At 39.5% G+C, this 21,999-nt stretch overlaps 1 protein-coding gene across 8 annotated transcripts in view; it reads right to left on the minus strand.

Annotated features, from left to right (window-relative positions):
- The window catches only part of LOC135212082 (uncharacterized), a gene marked incomplete in the record, with an annotated part of 211,604 nt that overhangs the window by 45,440 nt on the left and 144,165 nt on the right, over positions 1–21,999 (minus strand). For 2 of the 8 annotated variants that reach the window (XM_064245448.1, XM_064245441.1), the window contains 1 exon segment: positions 16,734–18,078. In XM_064245448.1, the coding sequence (XP_064101518.1) occupies positions 17,177–18,078 (902 nt within the window). 8 annotated transcript variants of the gene reach the window in all.

The raw sequence follows: 21,999 nt of genomic DNA on the forward strand, positions 1-21,999 counted from the left end.
CCAATTTAGGAGACCGTCTATTGCTACTGCCCTTGGATCCGAAATCGGAGAGCAGTAGTTCTCCAACCTGGCATTCCAATGTGTTGCAAACAGGTCTATGTTTGACCTTCCCCAGAGGCTCCAAATCTGGGTCAGACCTCTGAGTGCAGAGTCCACTCTGTGGAAATGACTTGGTCTTTCCTGCTCAGCAAGTCTGCTCTTACGTTTTTCTCGCCTTGAATAAACCTTGTTAAGAGCGTGATGTTCCGCTCCTTTGACCATAGAAGAAGCTCCTTCGCCTTCTTGTACAGTGAGAAGGAGTGAGTCCCCCCCCCTGTTTTCTTATGTAGGCTAGAGCTGTCGTGTTGTCTGAGTTCACTTGCAACACTGAGTTTGAGACTTGGGATTCCCACTGCCTGAGAGCTAGATGCACTGCCACTAACTCTTTCTCGTTGATGTGCCAGGACACCTGTTCCCCACTCCAGGTGCCTGACACTTCTCTCGGGCCCAACGTCGCCCCCCATCCCATTTCCGAAGAGTCTGTAAACAACACTAGGGAGGGGTTCGGTAACTGCAGCGATAGTCCCTCGTTTAGTCTGCCTGGTTCTAACCACCAGCTGAGGTTTTCCTTTATTTCTTTGGAGAGAGGAAAAGAGTCCCACAGATCCTGATTCCTCTGGTCCCAATTCTCCTTCAAGAAGAATTGAAGGGGTCTTATGTGAAGCCTCCCTAGAGAAACGAACTGTTCCAACGAGGAGAGGGTCCCCAGAAGACTCATCCATTCCCTCGCGGAACATTGTTCTTTCTCTAGGAAGGTCTTCACTTTTAGAATACATCGCTCCTGTCTTTCTATGGACGGAAACACTTGAAAACCCCGAGAATCCATCAGAATCCCCAGATAGACAATGGTTTGCTGGGGATCCATCTGGGATTTCCCGAGGTTCACTAAACAGTCCCAGGGACTGAGTCAGATCCAATGTCGATCTTAGGTCCTCCAGACACTGATTCCTGGATTGAGAGCGAATCAGCCAATCGTCGAGATACAGAGAGATTCTTATTCCTTTCAAATGTAGCCAATAGGCTACATTTTTCATCAATCCCGTGAAAACTTGGGGAGCTGTGGCAAGACCGTAACAAAGGGCGCGAAACTGAAATACTTGGCCCTGCACCAGAAATTTTAGGTACTTTCTGGACGAGGGATGAATGGGTACATGAAAGTAGGCATCTTGTAGATCCAATGACACCATCCAATCCCCTTGTCTTAGCGCTGCGAGAACTGAGGAAGTCGTCTCCATTGTGAACGTTGTTTTGATCACAAAGTGATTCAGGGCGCTTACGTCCAGCACTGGTCTCCACTCCCCCGAGGCTTTTGGTACCAGGAAGAGGCGATTGTAAAAGCCTGGAGATTGAAGGTCTAGTACTTTTTCTATCGCCTTCTTTTCTAACATCTGTTGCACCAGATGTATGAGGGCTTGGTTCTTTAAAGGATCTCTGTATTTTGCCGCCAACTCCCTTGGTGAGGTGGTTAAGGGAGGTTTTTCCCTGAAGGGGATAAGATATCCTCTCTCGAGGATAGAGAGGGACCAGTTGTCCGCCCCTCTCTGAGCCCAGGGACCTTCGCAAACCTCAAAAGACTGGCTCCTACTGGAGTCTGGAGGACTCCTGTCTCACTGCGGCTTTGAGAATGGTCTTCGAGAAGATCGTCCTCTCTTAAACGGTCTTCTACTCTTAAGGGCGGGTCTCGAGGTTGCTCTTCCTCGAAAGGGCTGTTGGAAGGACACCTTATTCATACCTCCCTCTCTTTTAGCCATCGACACAGCAGGTTTAAGCCTCTTGGCGGACTGGGCAAGAAGATCTTGCGTAGCCTTCTCCAAAAGCGATCTTGAAATGTCCTTCACTGTCTCCTGAGGAAACAGGTATTCCGAGAGTGGGGAAAAAAGTAAAGAGGCTCTCTGTAAGGGAGAAACTGACTTGGAGAGAAATGAGCTGTAAACTGATCTCTTTTTGAGCACTCCTGCTCCAAAGAGAGAGGCCACTTCTGTGGATCCATCCATGACTGCCTTGTCCAGGCACGAAAGGACACTGGATAACACCTCCATCGTCACAAACTCCGGATCCTGCGCTCTTTTAGCTAGAGCTCCTAAAGCCCAATCCATGAAGTTGAAGACTTCTAATGTGCGAAATAGACCCTTGAGTAAATGGTCCATCTCGCACATTCCCCAAGACGCTTTAGCTGACAGTAGAGAGCGTCTTCTAGATGAGTCAACCAATGCTGAAAAATCCGTGTTAGCAGAAGCCGGAAGGCCTAGCCCCATGGGCTCCTTCGTGTCATACCAGACACCCGGTTTACCTGCTAATCTAGACGGAGGGCACAAAAACACCGTCTTACCTGTCTCCTTCTTAACCAGGAGCCAGTTCTCTAGATTCTTAATAGCCTTTCTCATAGAGAGAGTAGGCCGCATCTTGACAAAAGAGGGGGACTTTGCCAACTTAGTACTTAACAGAAGAGAGCCTGGAGAAGGAGGATCACCCGAGCACAGTGAGTCCCCAAACTCTTGAAGTAGCAGTGACGAAAGTCTCTTATAATCAGAGATTCCTACTTCTTTAGTTTCTTCCTCCTCCGAGACTTCCTCCAAGGTTACGTTCGGAGAGGGAGACTTCTTAGGAGAAGAAGTCCTGGAAGGCATGCGACTCTTATCCTTCAAGAGTTCGCCAGATGAGGATGCAAGTTCAATCCCTGGGATATGCTTCCTCGGGGAAAGAAAAGGAATCCTCCGCTTCCACTGCCGCTCTTAAACAGGTTCTTGATACCTGATTAGGAGAGGCTCTAAGGCCTACCTTTCCAGGCATCTTGGTGCCTATCCGGTGAAACACTTGTTTCTACTCTCGAGCACCTACTATGAGTAGGGCGCAAATCCAGAGTTAGGATCCTTTCAGGCTCTTGGCGTCTGTGAGGAGGCGCGCTTTAGCCTACTCTTCTGTGACTCCCAGGAGTAGGGCGCGAGTCTGAAAAGAGGCTCCTTTCAGGCTCTTGAAGCCTACGAGGCGAGGCAGTTAGAGCTACTCCTGAGCCTCTTCCAGGAGTAGGCGCGATATCACTGCAAAGGCTGCTTCTTGGCTCTTGTTGCATTTGCGGAGAGGCGCTTGCGCCTACTCTTGCTTGTCCTACAGGAGTAGGACCGCGAATCCGAGATAGGACTCCTTTCAGGCTCTTGAAGCCTACGAGGCGAGGCGTTAGAGCCTACTCCTGAGCCTCTTCCAGGAGTAGGGCGCGAATCCCTGGCAAGGCTCTTCTTAGGCTCTTGTTGCCTTTGCGGAGAGGCGCTTGCGCCTACTCTTGCTTGTCTTACAGGAGTAGGGCGCGAATCCGAGATCAGGCTCCTTTCAGGCTCTTGACGCCTGCTAGGAGATTGGTAAGAGTCTACTCTAGAGACTCTACCAGGAGTAGGGCACGAATCCATGTTTAGGCTCTTTCCAAAGTCTTGGAACCTGCTAGGAGAGGCGCTTGACTCCCTAGAGGAAAGCCTATCGCGAGCTACCGGTCTCGAGGAATGTAAAGGACTTCTATAATCCAGGCGTCCTACCGAAAGTTGGCGCCTTCTAGACGGGCCATCAAAATCTTTCGAAGGAGAGCCCTTCTCACTTCTATCCCTATGGGCAGAGCGTACCCTCTCTCGTTCTTTCCTTCCACTTGAAGAGGAGATCCTACTCCTAGGTGATCGTTCAACTGATACTAATCGATCACTACCTTCTCGCGTGGAGAATCTCTCCTTACTCCTACAAGGAGAGGATCTAGAGCCTACATCTTGGCGCCTTGCGCTATGACTCTTCCTAGCATCCGAGCTTCTGTGCGGGGAATACAATCTTCCCTGTCTAGATGAAGCATAAAACGAGTCGTCTACTCTCGGAGGAGAGGAGGTTCTTACTGGTGAAAAGCGTCTACTAGACTCCTCCTTCCTACTAGGAGAAGGCCTCCTAAAAGAGCTCTTTACTGGAAGAGAGGAGTCCTTCCTGTGAGAAGGCTCCTTGCGCCTACTAGTCGAAAGAGAGCCTACTAATGATGAGAGATTCGCTTGAAGGTCCAACAGGAATCTCTTAGTAGATGAACGAATCCCTTCTGGTGAAGATTCAGGAGACTTCATAACTTTCTTAGGTGCAGGAGAATACTCCGGAAAAGGTTCCGGGCTGGAGACAAGAGCGCCTTCTCCTGACGGCTTCCAGGCTCTCTTGAGAGGGTGCGATTTAGAAGAGGAGCTCCATCCACGCTTAGGTGAGGACGAATCTGAATCGGAAAAACACTTCCTTAGGAGGCTTTTCCTATAACTCTCCAAAGCAGCCTGGGACGAGCCTACAGGATCTGCTGAAGGGACGCCTGACCGTTGGGGATACTCTACATCCCCCTTGCGGCTTTCGACATTCCTCCTCCCTTGGGCATGGGAGTCTGAAAGAGGTCTAGGCCTAGGAGCGATGCGGAGTCGGTCAGACGCCCCCTCCACTGCACTGGGGACACTGCACACGTCACTACACACTTCACTCTTACCTTGGTCTATATCACGCAATTGCTGTTGCAAATTGCGAATTGACGCTTCCACAGCGGCTCTCTCGGCAGACGCATCTACGAGTTTGCTGCGGGGGAAAGGAGCTAAAACCAAAAAGGAAGATGGCGAAGCTACTGCAGGGTTAGAGATACTATCCTGTTCCGCAGAACAGGATCTACTTGAGCTTCTAGCCGAAGCTTTCCTAATTCTATCTTTCTCTAATTTTTTCACGTATGCAGTTAGATCTTTCCATTGCACTTCAGTTAAACTCTCGCATGCATCACATGTATCCTTAACTGAACATTCCCTTCCCCTACATTTTACGCAAAACAGTATGAGGGTCCCAAAGTAGCCGTTAGGCAACCCCTCACCTTGCCATCCTTCATTTATACATACTCTAAACAGAGTTCCAGGTGTTAAATCAGACATATTATCAAACCAAATCCAAAAAACAGCGTATGCCAAAACCAAAGATCAAATACTTCCCAAATAATCCTCGGCGAAGCAAGCTAAGAAAATTCTATGCAGGGACTACCAAACAAAGTTGTTAGTTAGCTCCTGCATAAGGAAAGTTTTTCTTGCTTGCTTCGCCGAGGCAAGCAAGCAAGCAAGCAAGCAAGCAAGCAAGCAAGCAAGAAGCTACCAACAAAGTTGTTGTTAGCACCGGCGACAGAGAAAATCTGTCAGAAAACAGGAATGATTCCATATTACCGCCATCCAGCGGTGGTAGGGGGTGATCACCTGACCTACCTGTAGCGTGAGCCGCGAGTTTTGAATTCTGTCGGACGTCAGAGACATTAGCTAAGTATATATCTGCCGGGTAAGTTGCATGTGTAAAAACATAAAGCAGGCCAGAGATCGTCATTTTCCGTTAGTAGCTGGGGGGGGGGGGGGGGAGAGGAGAGGAGGTAAAAGATTCCAGTAAGCCTTAGGGACATATCCCAAAAAGATGTGTGTAGCTAGGTAGGTACTTCTCAGGCTTACTCTTAAGATCTTTTATCCTGTGAACCACTTGCTGGCGATATGCTCTGTTCCCAGGATGGCCTGCCAACAGGGGAGGAGAAGCTGCCCCCAACACCCAAGCTTCGCGCCCGACGACAGCCTCAGTCCATTCCAGTCCGTGACCTGGGACAGATGTGCAAGCCAGCCTTCCAATAGGCCTACAAAAGGGGCTAACTGACGCCCCAAACCTTGGACAAAGCCGATGCCATATTCTACAAGGGTCCACTTACGTAAATAAGGCATCCAGGTACGTCTTGAGATACAGTCCATATTGCCAGTTCTTTTCCTCCGAGTCAAGTAAACTCTTCCACATTTTCCAATTCGAACTCCTAATTCTCAAATGAACATCCCTTCTGTTCCCTTCCTTGCCTCGTGGCCGCATGCCACCTTTTGTTATCGTCCCAGACAAACCAAGTCTTCATTGAATATTTCATTTAAACACTAGAGTTCCTCCCCCCCAGTGTGTTAGATATAAGTGAGTAACTGAAAAATTGTGCAAGTCTTTATCTTATGTGGTGTTAATCTGGGAACAAATTTTTCCAGATTTGCCGAGTCACGTGTCATGTCTCCTTGCACGCAAGCGCTTCCTTACCATCAATTTTGGAAGCAAGCATTGAATTAGTAAATTTGATTTTGGCCAGTCTTTCCATATTGTGAGAGATAGGAGTGGTCCATGTGCGGTCCAGTTGCCTTGCCTTATCCCAGGCCATTCAACGGCCTCTTGTAAATAAATAATGTAAATTAATTAGCTGGTTTTCAATGGCGACCTTCTAGAGTAAAAATAACCAAATCAATCCCTTTTAAAGTAAGTCAGAAGCCTTCCATTTTCATTTTTTCCCTCTAATATTTTTCCTTTACGTATTTGGGACCTCAAGGCTGAACCCAAAACGTAAGAATATATATATATATATATATATATTATATATATATATATATATGTATGTTATACAATATATTGAGGAGAGAGAGAGGGAGAGAGAGAGAAATTAGTGACACTGAAGAATAGTGACTGCTTGGTGATGGGAATTCCAAGCCACTGTGGCTGGGACAAGAATGTTAACAATTGCCATGTATATGTGTAATAAATACATTATTGAATTACATAATCTGTAAATAAAAACCCATGACCTGAGGTCATGGCATTAGGAGGGTCCTACGTGACCAATGCAGATCTAGATTACGCTATGCGCTGTCTGCAGTAGCCTGGTTTAAATCTGTTACATTGCCATCGTTTTGCATTACTGATAACTTTGCACACACTTCCATGGGAAGCGGTTGACCTGTTAAACCTACGCCGGAAACTTGTAACTTCCGAGCCGGCGGACTATGTATGATTTTCTTTATATGAAGATCGCTTGAGATAGCTGAACTGTTCCGCTATCGACGTGATGCTTTAGAATGGCAGTTCCGTGCCAGCATTCAAACATATCGGTCTCCCGACCGAACTGCATCTCTTAGTATGGAGTTACAGAATAAAGTTGTTATACCTTTTTTCAACTTATCTGTTTGAATCCTCTCCTTTAGTTTAAGAAGAACCACTCTACTAAGATATCACATAGGAGATGGAAGGAACCAGAAATACTTACGAATGACAGTCGTAAGGAGAAACAAAAAGTCTTTCGCAAAAGCGAAGAGACTAAGACTGGTGGCAGCTTTAGACGAAGAATAAGATTAACAAGACCCATATCAGCCGACCGAAGAACTACAATAACCAACTTCCACCTTCAAAATCAATACTAAACAGAGGAAACGGGATCTTCAATCAACGCAACATTTTATGAAGACGAAGACATGTCCTTCATCGAGAAGAATACAAGCATCAACATCGACGTTTGAGTGACTGTTGTCACTTATCTTCGAGAATCAACACCGGACGAGAGCAGCATCGAACATCAACAGAAAGAAGAAAACACATAAAGGAAACACAAAGGAAACAACGCGCGATCACTAGCAAGGAGCAAAGAGTAGAGCAAGAGGAAGTAATGCGAGGAAGGAGGCTGTGACGTCATCAATCTTGGACTTCTTCATGCATCGTGAGCCTGAGAGAAGACCGTGACGTCATCACGACTTCCGACGCGACGACGACAGGAACTGAGACGTCATCCTATGTCAACAATCCTTCACCATATAATCTTGAGCTAAGTACCATTTTATCTATTCAGGTTTTTTCCTCAGAGAAGTGTTGTTCATCAGGAGTTGATCGTCCAGTATTCTGGGGGTGAGTTGTTCGCCATCTTAATCTTCCTTCATTACAGAATCAATCTTCAACTACGAGTTCTCGCCCGCAGATTATTTTTTTTTCTTCTCGTTGTTGCTTATCGTTTCTTGCCGGAATTCTCCGTATATTTTTATCAAATTATCTGTATTTTTGTATCTTTTGGGGGATTTTCCTATTACTATAACACATTTATACAGTACATTGCATATGCGTTTGCGTAGTGGTCGAGTGTACTCTTATAGATATTTTGATAGGACCGCAAGGAATAGAAGTGATAAGAAAAAAGTAAAAGTGAACATGGCAACTACTCCGGCTGGCAACCCCAATGTGGTGACTCTCGTGAGCGCGAGGTCAGCAATTGTCCCTTTTCAAGGTCGGGTCAATGGGTTCCTGCCTCAAAATGTTGAGGCATGGATCTCATCTGTAGACGCTCATTTAAATGCAAAAAGCATCACAGACCCAGCAGTACAATTACAGGAGGCCAAAAGCTTCATAGACTTTGCTAAAGGAGACGCAAGTGCTTATCTAAGGGGTGTTTCTTTCCAAGAGGCGACTACATGGGACGAGTTCAAATCAGATTACGTGCCGTGTATGGGGGTGAAGAGCTTTGATGTAGTATTGGCTTGAGAAATATCCTTAACCAAGCCTCCATGACTCAGCTTAATGTTGTCGAGCGGGCGGCGCTAATTGCCGACCGGCTAAATGAATATCAAGTTAGTTTAAGTAACTCCGGGTGGGTTTACGAGTGCCAAAATCGCCGTGAAAGATTTTATCCGTTTAATTTACCCTTGTACGAGTATTACTGCAATGTTGCCTGAAGCGTTAGTGCGGTGTTTTGACAAAAAATTGCAGCCCAACAGTACGGAATTAGATGTGTAGAAACAAATAAAAAAACACATGTCTAAATGTACTGACCTAGATCCTTCGCTCATTCAAGTTTTTGCAAAAAATGAGAACAAGCTACAACAAGTAAACGTGGTACATAATAATAATCAAGTTGCAGGGATGGTTTGTTATAACTGTAAACGACCAGGTCACATGATTTCAGACTGTCGGACGCGTTTTTGTTCAATACATAATAGTTCCACATTCATATAATCGTTGCTACTCGAGGAATCCACAGTTGAATAACAACCAGGTGGTGGTACCTATCTCACTCATACCCACTGTCTTAAATGGTTGCATGAAAATCCACTTGCATTGACACCCGGGTTATTCCTTAATGTCACAGAAAGCCAAATCCTTATTTTATTGGCATACGATGCTTACAGATATAAAAAAGCAACATAGCAAATTGTCGCACTTGTCAGGAATACAAAGGGCACCACGAAGACACCTGTCAGCCTAGGGGCTTACCCCGCCCCGTGCCCCAAATCAACCCTTTGAAAGAGTACATTTAGATTTATTAACAGGATTTTACGAGTCAGACAGAGGAAATAAGCACCTCCTAGTAATCATAGATGCTTTGACTCGATATACAGAACTGATAGCGCTTAAAACAAAAGCCGCAGTCGAGTGCGCTAGAAAGTTTTACGAGTGCTACATTTGTAAACATGGAATTCCACACACCATTATATCAGACTCGGGCGGGGAGTTCAATAATCATTTCCTTAACTCCTTGTGCGAATTCCTTTGTATAAAGAAAAGGAAAAATCAATACCATGATCTATCACCCAGAGTCTAATGGGCTAGTGGGAAGGCAAATCGTAAGGTTTTCAAACATTTTAAGGGTCACCTTAGGGGGGGCAGACCCCCCAAACTGGACATTGCCATAACCATGCTGTTATTCAAGCACACTTAATCACTCGTATCATGTGTCTATTAAAATGACACCGCACGAGGCACTGTACGGTATCCCAGCTAGAACACTTTCCATGTACTAACGCCTACAACTAATTTATCAAATCCTCTAAAGGATGTTATGGATGCAAGCATAAGTCGATATAATTATACTTCGTAAGAATCTAGAAGAAGCACAAATAATAATGAAAAAAAATCATGATAAAATAGCTAAGCCAACTAGAACATATGCCGTCGGGCGATCAGGTATACATACAAGTATACGTACGTAAAGGTTTAAATTATAAACTGACACCTAAGTTTGAAGGCCCGTTTAACATTTTAGAAATATTAACGGCCAATAGATTTAGGGTTCAAAAATGATCCAAACCCACTGATGTGAGAATAGTTCCATTGGCACATATCAGAAATCTAAAGAAAGGTAGATGGAGCGAGGGAAAAAATGGTTGTATTTATGAAACTTGTATAAATATTTATATATATATATATATATTATCATATTTGTATGTAAACCTATTCTTTTACACGAGTATTACATATATTTTACTCATTGCAGGTTTTCAAAAATGAATCTGTTATTGTTAGGAGTGATATTGTGTGTTCAGACATCTTTGTTGTATGGAAAGAGCGTTAGGACGAAAGAAATAGAATTTAATCATGACTCGATTATCGAGAGAACAGACGATGTTTTCATAGTGTCAAGTAATATAGTCATAGAAGTGGATATGCAGGCCATATTTTTGCCTGAAGATGACGTCCTTAACTTAAAGAATGACCTGATGATGGTTTGCTCATTTGTCGCTTAAGGAAATGCAACCAACGTAATTTTCATGCTTAACTCAGAGATTTCCGCTAGCTCAAAAGACCCTAAGCGTCGTTAATGTTGTCTTATGACATTACAAAAAAAATAAAACCGGCCGAGGCAGAGGAACTTGCTCGTGACCTGCTGATGTGGTCTGTGCGGCACAATAATCTCGAACGCCGCAACCGCTTATTCTGGCTGGACTAAACATCTTAGGATCTGTGCGAATCTAGGCTTAGGAATTTCAAACCGCCTTAAGATAAATAATCAAAATAAAAGAATTGAGTTTTTGCAACACAAAACCGAATTAGCTTTGTCTGAACTTCGCAGTCGGTTATCTTCAATCAATCAAATAATGAGTATAGTAAACGAACATTCAAATAATATCGATCAGGTCATGGAAGTTCAACATTTGCTGGCTACATTAGCTTACTATAGTTCGAAAATAGATCATATCCGTGTGAAAATATCACATTTTATTGAGAAATCAAAAGATTATGTAGAAGCTATTACGTTAGCGACAAAGGGTGTGTTATCTCCACACCTCATGCCTATTAAAGATCTGACGTTAACTTTGGAAAACGGACGGGAGAAACTAGGTTATATTCCTTTATTAGACGCCCATAAAGTAGAGTTCTATTATAGCCTAATATCAGTCAGCGTTTGAAAATTATAGGATTATGATCACCATACCTTTTGATTCTTCCGATGCTTGGCAATCATACAAAATAGCACCGTTTCCTACTTTCATGACGAATAACTCAAGTCCAGTACTATCCAATTTGACGGGGCATGTACTGATTTCTTCTGATAGGAAAATCATTTACCTGTCATTAAAGACTTAGATAAACTCACTCACTGTTCAGAAGCCATGAATATAAAATTTGTACAGCTGACTCTTTTGAATTCTATCCTATATCAACGGATTCATGTGAGTTAGGCATCGTGCTAAACGGCTCTCTCTCTCATACAAGCGAAGGTTGTCTGGGGAAACTTTATCCCTTTTACAGTAATAAATTCAATTACAGAATGAATAATGGTTCCTGGATCCGTTACGACAAAGCCGGATTCCACGTCGTATGTCCAGATGGACCACCGCCCAGTCCCCATTCTTTGTAGCAGCTGATGTTTGTACGGGACATCTACAAACTACACCGTCAGAGGGGTCAACACGATAATACGTGAGAAGGCGTATTTTGCGAACTATACTTGGGCGTCTACAATTATCCCATCACTACCTCTCCCATACAACGCGCGGGTGGCTCATCGTTTGACGCAACTGGCTGCGATGAACCATGCGTCACCGACTTATGCAGGTGGAGAAAATCTTCGTCACTACATTCTGCTGGCCGTGTTCAGTGTGACGGCCATATTGGTTATCGCCGTCAACATCTTTGCTTGGCGTAGGCTGAGGCGTAAACAGAAGGATCTCCAAGGAAACGTATTGTCCCGTCTAGATGACGTACCCGTTAAACTCAAGTCGTTTGAGTTTAGGGCCGCCTGAAAAACTGGCCATTTCATGTTGTGCCTAGGGAAATTGTCTGGAATTGTGTTGTGTGTGAAAAGCGGTCTGTATGCTGGCAAAAATGTAGGACAAGAAAGACTCACGCCTTTGCATTTGAACAGTTAAAAGTATCTCCCGGGCACCTAATAAAATATTATAGCCCAAATATTATTAACATTAATATACTCCTAAAGGTATTTTTCGGGCACCTAATAAAATATACCAGCCTATATATTGCATTTGTGCACAATTACACAATTATACTATTATACAATTGTACAATTATATTTACCTATTACAAAGAGTGACAAGTACTCTTTAACAATTATCCATGATCATGCCATAATATATCAGTAACCACTATTCTTAATCAGGTTACCTATTACCATAATATATCAGTAACCACTATTCTTTAATCAGGTTCCTCATTATCATTATAATCAGTATACATGTTAATCTTTTGCTTTTTAACCTTTTTATTATTTTTGGGTACCTAATCATTATTATTACCAAACATGGATCTAGATTTTCCATGCATTTATCTTTGTTTATGAATATGTCAAAAAGGGTATGTAACAGAACCTTTTTATGCATTTAATCACTTATTATGTTTATACCTAAACATATGTTACGAGCACGCTCCTAAGAAACAATGTTTAAAGTAACTTTTGTTATTCAAGGCTTGAATGGTAGCAGACCGAGCCTAATGTAATAAATACATTATTGAATTACATAATATGTAAATAAAAACCCATGACCTGAGGTCATGGCATTAGGAGGGTCCTACGTGACCAATGCAGATCTAGATTACGCTATGCGCTGTCTGCAGTAGCCTGGTTTAAATCTGTTACATTGCCATCGTTTTGCATTACTGATAACTTTGCACAACAACTTCCATGGGAAGCGGCTGACCTGTTAACCTACGCCGGAAACTTGTAACTTCCGAGCCGGCGGACTACGTATGTTTTTATATGAATCGCTGAGATAGCTAATGTTCCGCTATCGACGTGATGCTTTAGAATGGCAGTTCCGTGCCAGCATTCAAACATATCGGTCTCCCGACCGAACTGCATCTCTTAGTATGGAGTTACAGAATAAAGTTGTTATACCTTTTTTTCAACTTATCTGTTTGAATCCTCTCCTTTAGTTTAAGAAGAACCACTCTACTAAGATATCACATAGGAGATGGAAGGAACCAGAAATACTTACGAATGACAGTCGTAAGGAGAAACAAAAAGTCTTTCGCAAAAGCGAAGAGACTAAGATATGAACTTCTGATTTAAAAAAAAAATTTTATGGTGATTAAAGAAACGTCAACATTGATAAAATAAAATATTTTCTTGTGTACTTTTATAATGTGTGATAATCATAGTCAACTAAACTTGTAATGAAATACAGAAGAATAGATCAGACGAAACAAAAAATATGGCAACCATCCTCAACAATCTGTTTGAACTTGCTGCATATGTTTGTTTGCATATTTTTATGTTTTGGTACAATAATTGATTATTTTCATTAAAAGGATATGTACAGTAAAGTACTGAAGTATATGAGAGAGAGAGAGAGTAAGTAGTATGGGTCTCACAGAAAAATTGTTACAATACTAAAGCCTGGAGATTTTAAGTTGCCTACATAAGAAATTCAGGTGAAATTTTAAATACTTTTATGGTGATTACGTACATCAGTGCAGTAAGGTAGTCCCTGGTTATCGGCAGTCTCAGTTAATGGCAATCCGGTTTTCACCATAAAATTGCATTTTTATGGTGCTAATAGACAACAGTTATGGTGCCATAACATACCTTATCAGAGGCACCATTAAGCAGTTATTGTTGCCATAAGCGTCCTAATCGCCACATTTCGGTTAATGGTGGTTTTTGCTTAGCACCCTGCTGAGAATGGAACACGCCCCCCGCCACCCCCCATGATAACTGGGGACTGCCTGTACATAAAAAGTAGTTCCACGCTGGACGAGTGGTTTTCAAGCTCGGCTGCCAATCTGGTGGTCAGAAGTTCGATTCCCTGCTCTGCCAACGCTGAATCAGAGGAATTTATTTCTGGTGATAGAAATTCTTTTCTCGATATAGTGTGGTTCGAATCCCACAACAAACTGTAGGTCCCATTGCTAGGTAACCAATTAGATCCTAGCCACATAAAAATATCTAATCCTTTGGGCGAGCCCTAGGAGAGCTGTTAATCAGCTCAGTGGTCTGGTAAAACTAAGATATACTTAACTTGTACATAAAATGTAGGCACAGTTCTTGGCTGCTACATAATTTTGCAACATGACTTTGAAATGGTATTAGGGCATTCTGGGATAATATTTTGAGCTATATTTTTGTTTTAACTGTCAAATTTGGCAATGAAATGTTAAAAAAGGCAGTTATGTAATGTAAGGTTACTTGGGTGTTTTGAGATGATAGTTTGGGGTATATTTTTATTTGAAATAAATTGTTTTAGTATGATAATTTAAGGTATTTTTTGTGTTATCTATAAAATTTAGCAGTGAAATGTTAAAATAGACAGCTATAAGCATTTTAGTTTAAGGGATACTGGGTAATTGGCAGTTATAAGCCAGTTATAAGCATTTTTGAGGGGACTTTTGCATTTCCAAGGCAGGTTCTCGAACTTTTTCCCATGTAAAAGTGGGGGAGTACTGTATTCGCATTCCCAACATTCGTGGACTCGCCTCTTCGAGGTATTTTTCATTGAGAAATATTCGCAAATTATTACTGTATTTTCATATGATTTTTGTGACTAAATGAAAATTTTTTGATGCAGCTATTATATTATTCAGTTATAAGCACTTTTAGAGGGGTTTAAGTACAGACAGTTATGGCTCTATACAGTGAACCCCCTGTGTTCGTGGACTCATGTATTTCTCTGTGGAACATATAATCCCATCATTAGCGGAAAATTTGCCTATTTGCGGTATTTTTCTATGAGAAATATCCAAATTCATGGGTTTTTTGTTTTTTTTCAATTTTGTCATAAAGGGCATGTTTTGTGATAAAACTATTAAAAAAAACAGATATAAACATTTTTAGTGGGGGTTTCTTGAGTTTTAACTAACAAAATAGGCACTTTTAAAACATTTTTATATGGGTTTCAACTATTCGCAGGGAGGTGTGGTACCCATCCCAGGGGGAACACTGTAAATCGCTGATTTTATGGCGCTAGACAAGTGCCATAACCAGATCATCATTAACAAAGTCCGCCGAAAACCAGGGGGTGCCTGTATTCGCGGATTTGAGCTATTGGCAGGGGGATCTGGGACGCATCCCCCTTGAATACAGGGGGTTTACTGTACATAACCATATATTACTCTTGCAATAATCAAGCTGTAGTGCTAAGAACACAATAGCAATGTAATCAAAGGCACTTCCACTTCACGATCAGGCCCAAGTACCTGACCTATTAGAGGTGACTTAAGATATGTTAAGTCCTAACCCATCTCTAAGCTACTTCACTTCAAAACTGAAAAAGATACAGTATTATCTGTCAAACATTTTCAAATGGTACTACATAATGTTCCATCATCTCATCAGATCATTCGTATCTTGACAAGAAAACCACACTCGTGCCTCAGATAGGCCAACATCAGCTGCAGTCATTCTGCAAAACCAAAATATTTAGTTTCTGCAAATTGTTCCTATACAGCCTAATGCTTTCATTTTTCCTTCTTGTAGCTGACATACTTAACGCAAAAATAGAAAAAACAAGCACAATATTGTATGAGAAATTTATCCAGAAATCAACAGAATATAATCCTGATTCACATGTCTGTAGAAGCAGACGGCATGAAGAATTAGACTTGAACGTATAGTACATTCTGGCACCACCTGGTGGGAAAACGGGTGACAGTAGAGACAGTGAAACAGGTTAGCCAAGCGTAATTTAAATTTTTTTAAATGCCAACAGCACCTAATGGCACAAAGATGTAAGCTAACTTTAACAGTAAGATTTATTCCAAATAAATATATACCCATTAAAGTACTATTGAACTCAGAAATAAAAATAGTTTTTAAATTAGAGCATCAACTTTTGATTAAATTCTGTACCACTTCATGAAATATGAATTAAAATATTTTACTACACTCTTACTTAAAAAAGCACTGCAAGGAAAGATCTACTATTTATCAACAAACATCTTGCAATGTTAACTAAAACGCCAGTCTTGGTTGTTCAAAGAGCCAATGTTTGATATTTTCCTGGGTCTCAGGACATTAAAGCCTAAGAATGTAGCTATTTGTTTAGTTCTGCATGGGCAGGCAAAAAACTTTTTAAGCAATTTTCACTTGCTGAATAACTTTACAATAGCCCCATCCTCCACAAACATAGTCCATGCTTTTAATTAACACTTTTATTTTAGCATGCCACAATGTCATGCACATAAGTCTAATATACTATTTCAAACTCAAATATTCATTATGGAGAGAGAAGAGAGAGAAGAGGAGAGAGAGAGGAGAGAGAGAGAAGAGAGAGAGGAGAGGAGAAGAGAGAGAATCTTAACCAGTCCATCTTTCCCAATGCAGCATGTACCTAACACTTTTGGAAAAAAATCATGAAAAATATAGCACAGGCATTTCCCCTTATGACAAATACTAATTACTTATAACTTGGCAACTACTATTCTACGAGCACCCAAGAAAAAAGAGCTACCATGTATTTTAGTCACATTGAAGTGCTGTACTACTGTAATGTACATGCAATGCCAATTTCAAAAAAGAAAGCTTCTCTCATGAAAAAAGCCAGTGCACAATATAATTTTGCCAATCATGATTTTGCTATCCTAACATATCCATTCATTTCCTGTATACTTAAGGAAATTTATTCCAAAAATGCTATTTCATGTTTATTAAACAAGACTTCAAGTCAAAAATATTCCAAAAATATGACACCCCTATTAATTCATTAAATTATACAATAAAAATCATATTCACTATCTGAAATACTGAAATATACACAGTAAAAAAACTGAAGATACAAGAAAATTGTTTCCCATATACAACTAATACGTATATCATAACAATCCTAAACAAAAAAAGCTTCTTAAATAAGAATTTTTTTTTTTACATATTTTAAGAAATGATCTGGAAAATAAATTGCACACTTGCAGAATACCCAAAAATTGTACACTATAAAAAGGACTAGATATTTATAACAATCAATTAAAAAACTTTTTAAGATTCAATTGCAAACTTGACACTGAAAAACAACCTCAAAACAAAAGGCATTCCTTAGGTAATTAGTTTTCAAATGTAGTTTTAAATAATATAAGGAATATTAAAGACATACTCAAATGAATCCAAGAGTCAAGTCACAAGAAAACATCATTATAAGTATGGCCAAGTTTCATGCCATGGTGCGTCAATGTTTTCTTCAATTAATGTTGGATTTCCAGAAACATACAAAACATTGCCTGGTGCTGAAACAGCTGGTGTCAACGTGCAGTTTTCTAAAAGATCAGGTACAATAATGTTATTCTCAAATATCTGAACATCATCAAATAAACTTCCTTCTTCAAATTTTGGTTTACTACAGAGTAAGTTGCCATCATCAAACTTTGGCCTGAGTAGACTTTCTTCCTCTAAATTCTCTTTGTTGAAGTCTAAACCAAAGATGGTACAAGGATCAGGGTCATCTTGCTTTAAATTACAATCAAAAACCTCTTGGGTACCTATAATCTTTGAAGGTTCCTCTATTTGAAAGTCAGGTCCTAAGTTGCAAATAAATTCTTCAAAAGATGGCTCTGGGTTACTCCATTTGGGCTTTACTTCTACTGGCTCTGTAACCTCTATAGTTACAGATCTAGGTTCAAGAGTATCAAGAGGCAATTCTTCAACAAAAATGCGATGCCCCTGAAGGACTTCCAATTTTTTCATAGAAGGAAGAAAAAATATTCCTTTTAAAAATTTATATCCAGAAGGGTTTATTCTATATAGACCAACCATTAACTTTATGAATTCTCTTGAGTATCTGTTTCCTTTCCCTTTCTCATTTTTCAGGAACATCTGGCTTTCAAAGAATAAAACATGCTCATCTGAAAGATACTTTCTTGATTCTTTCAGCAGTTGCTCAGGAGTAAAACATCGGCTCTCTACTTTCTTTACTTTCTGTTTCAACCACTGGATTTTTCTAACAAGATGGAAATGCCGCACATAATACCTACGTAGCAGGTGCTCATGACGATTCTTCAAATATCTAATGTATCTATCAATAACTCCTCTGGACTTGTCTGAGGAAATGCAATAGGAAATATGGTATAATACTACATAGTATATTTTAAAATAAAATATGATTCATAGTTTCATCATCTTTGCACAAACCACATATTTTAAATTCTGAATTTCACTGTCTTGACATTGTAAGTATAAAATTTTATACATATATCCAAGGTTTCTAAAACATAAAATCTACAATCAAGCAACTTCTAGTATATAAGATTCTTGAGAAAATTGCTACAAAATAAAAAAGAATCTACTCAACTTTTTTACCCAAAATTCAACCATTTCTAGAAAATTCTGTTTGAAGAAACAATCAGTTTTAAAGCAAAGAGAAAAACTAATGAAGTAATTACTACTAGTATATCCCTCTATTAAAGTTGGGCCCAAAACTGCAAAAAATGTTTTATCCAACTAATGTATAACCTTGCCTATCCATTTAAAGAATATATTTGCGGGCACCTATATCATCAATGAACCATGCACACCGTTTTCACAAACTGGACCATAGAACACACAAAAGTAAAATAAATTTAAAACAGAGAACCCCCTTATTCATGTACTCTGGATTCGTGGATTTCTCTCTGGAACATATAACCCCATTACTAATGGAAAATTTGTCTATTTGCAGTATTTTTCTATGGAGAAATACCCACACATTCCTGTTTTTTTATCAATTTCATCATAAAATGTACTTTTTGTGATAAAACTACTAAAGAAACCAGGTAAAAAAATTTTCAGTGGGTTTGTCAATCTTAACTTACAAAATAAGCAGTTTCAAGTTTTTATAGGGGTTTCAACTATTCTTGGATTCTAGCTATTCGGGGAGGGGGAGCTGGTACACATTTCCCACGAATAGGGGTGAACACTGTACTATACAATTATACAGTATCATTTAAAGCAAGATGTACAGTAAGCCAAGGAACAATTGGTGTAATTTCTTATTCACTGTTTGCTTTGGAAATATTACCATATACAGGTGCCAGATTATTTACTTCACGGATCCATGAATTCTAATTTTATTCTTAACTAAGGCTTTGTGGCAGCAATGGCATAAGCATTTGGAAGTTGGCTTTGCTACCACATGAGTCATGACCCAATGTATTGTACTATACTGGGGTATCGTCAGTTTGTAACCTACAGCCAATAAATAATACATTAAGCCTGTCAATATTCTTTAATATCAAAGTATAATTAAACTAATTTCATCCTTTGATCAATAAAATAATTTGCATAACACATTTAGTAAGTCTAAATTCAACTTCTGATTTTGACACCTGATTATTTTTCTATTATTCCAGTTATGTATTCTTTTTATTGGCCATGTTCTCATTTTTTCTTATCCTTTTCATTATTGCTCAACATAATTTACACAGACCTAACTATCTGATATCAAAAAGCAATCACAAGATACCAAACTAATACAATTTAGTCTTTTTTTTAAAGCCAATTTAGTTTTTCTTATTTTTTAAAAAAGCAATCATAAGAAATCAAACTTATACAATCTAGTCTTTTTTTTTTTAAATCTAATTCCTTACATGTCATCCTGCTTCATCTGCATGTTGGAAAGCTGTGAGAGTCAAAAGCTGACAAATACATTAAGGCAAAAGGCTTACTTTCATCAAAACATTCTTGGTTTAATTGTACTATAGCTATAGATTTCTTCTAAATATTAATTAGGTAAAATCAGTTTCACATGTATGCCTAACCTACTGCCGTAAGCATTTATAAGTAGCTGAAAGGATCGGAAATATGAAAGGTGATTTTCTCGTACAAGTCTATTTCAGATATTTTTTACAATAAAACCTACTGCTGTAATCAGGGGTACTTTGACAGCTGCAACAATCATATTGGATTGTGGTGCTTCAAGGAGTTCCCCTTCCAGGCCTATTTTCTAAACTTTACCATTCTCTAAACAATTTGATTATGTATGATTCTCTTCAGTATATTAAGCTTTCTTGATATCTAACAGGAATTGCACCAAATGCAGTGTACTAATTGTCTCTCACTAAACAGGGGATGTTTCTTGGATTGATAAATGACATTGATATTTGATTACCTAGAGCATCACATCGGAAACAATAGTGAGCTCGCATGGTTATTTTTTCTTTTTTTCTTTGGTAGCATTTTGTGAGTTTCACATATTTTCTGTAAAATTTAACAAACAGAATAGTTCAACTAACATCCTCTTTATATTGAAATGATAATATAAGGACTAGGTTTATGTGATAACACTAGTGATAGGTGTCTCCTATCTATGTACTTTGTATATGTCAGTGGCTGTGACATGACTGTTTTTCATCACTTCGTTTTGTTCACATCAATTTTTGTATATGAGAAATAGTTTGATGCAATTATATAACATGATATTCTAAAGATATCAATGACTGCTTTTAACATCATTACATAAGATTTCTTCGATCTTCGAAAAGAGAAATATATTGAGGCATGAATTGTGTGGCAGGCAGGTGAACGAAAAATTATGAAACTGCCAATTCTAATTTGTGTAAGTGTACACGATATATCCTCATAAAAAAAAAACTATGGTCACACATGAATCTGCAGTTTACTCAATGTATAAAAGCCTTCCAAAACTCAACACCTTCAAAGACCTACACTAAAGCCTCACCTGTATCCCTTCAACATTCCTTAGTAGATATACAATACATTTATTTTTTTCTGACATGCAATACCATAATTAATTTTTGACTTTAGGCATTTTTTTTATTTACACAATGGACTCCTCTATCAAAACCATATATAAATGCAATTAGGTAGGCATTATGAAGGCAAAGGTACTGGTGTAATTAAGCTAGAGATGGTACTGTTCTTTACCATAATACTGAGTATGAAGATAGTGACATTCTATGGAGGAAGTTAAAAAGGCATGCAGTGTGGACCCAAGGAGTTGCTATACGCAAGCAACCTAGTGTTAACAGCAGAATAAAGGGAAGAGGCTGTGTCAATGATTGAAAGGCAGAAAAGTAGAATGAAAGAGATTAATAAAAACAGATGCACAGTCATTCCCCAGTATTCACAGGGGATGTATATCATACCCACCCCACCCCTGACATCCACCTCTCAAAATGCTTACAAATGTCTAGTATTTAAATAAAAAAAAACCCTCCCCCCTCTCAAAAAGTGGTTTTGGGAGGGAGGAACTCGAGCTGAGCTCCTTTGTAATAAAGATCGAGAGGGTGGCCACCAGCATTGTCCTTATGAGCAACACCTTGAATTCGATGCCCAGGTATTGCCTAACTTAGTTTTTTTCATAAATTCACCATAAATTGAAAATTGTGCTAGAGACTAACAATTTGTTGCAAAATAAAGGTAAATGATTGAATATTACTAGAATGTAAGAGTTTTAGCTTACATTTGTGTTTTTCGACCATTTCGGTCGAGTCAAAGTTGACCGAAGGTTGATATTTTGGCACTTATCGCAATTTATATGAAAATATTTCAAAACTGATAAAAGCTACAACCATAGGTTGTTTTTAGTTGTATTCTACATGAAATTGCGCACATTTCCATATATAAACTTTATGTAACAGCTAATATAAAATGGTGCAAACATTATGACAATCGGACGAAAAAATTTCTTATTTTTTCGGAAGAGTTACCGCGCAGATGTATGAAAAAAGTTTTTTCATAAATTCACCATAAATCGAAATATTGTGCCAAAGACTTACAATTTGTTGTAAAATGAAGGTAAATGATTGAATATTACTAGAATGTAAGAGTTTTTAGCTTACAATTGTGTTTTTCGACCATTTCGGTGGAGTCAAAGTTGACCAATGGTTGAAATTTTGCCACTTATCGCGATTTATATGAAAAAATGTCAAAACTGATAAAAGCTATAACCACGGGTTGTTTTTTATTGTATTCTACATGAAATTGCACATTTTCATATATAAAACTCTATGTAACGGCTAATA

Source organism: Macrobrachium nipponense, chromosome 40 (genome assembly GCF_015104395.2).
Source record: "Macrobrachium nipponense isolate FS-2020 chromosome 40, ASM1510439v2, whole genome shotgun sequence".
Taxonomy (NCBI): domain Eukaryota; kingdom Metazoa; phylum Arthropoda; class Malacostraca; order Decapoda; family Palaemonidae; genus Macrobrachium; species Macrobrachium nipponense.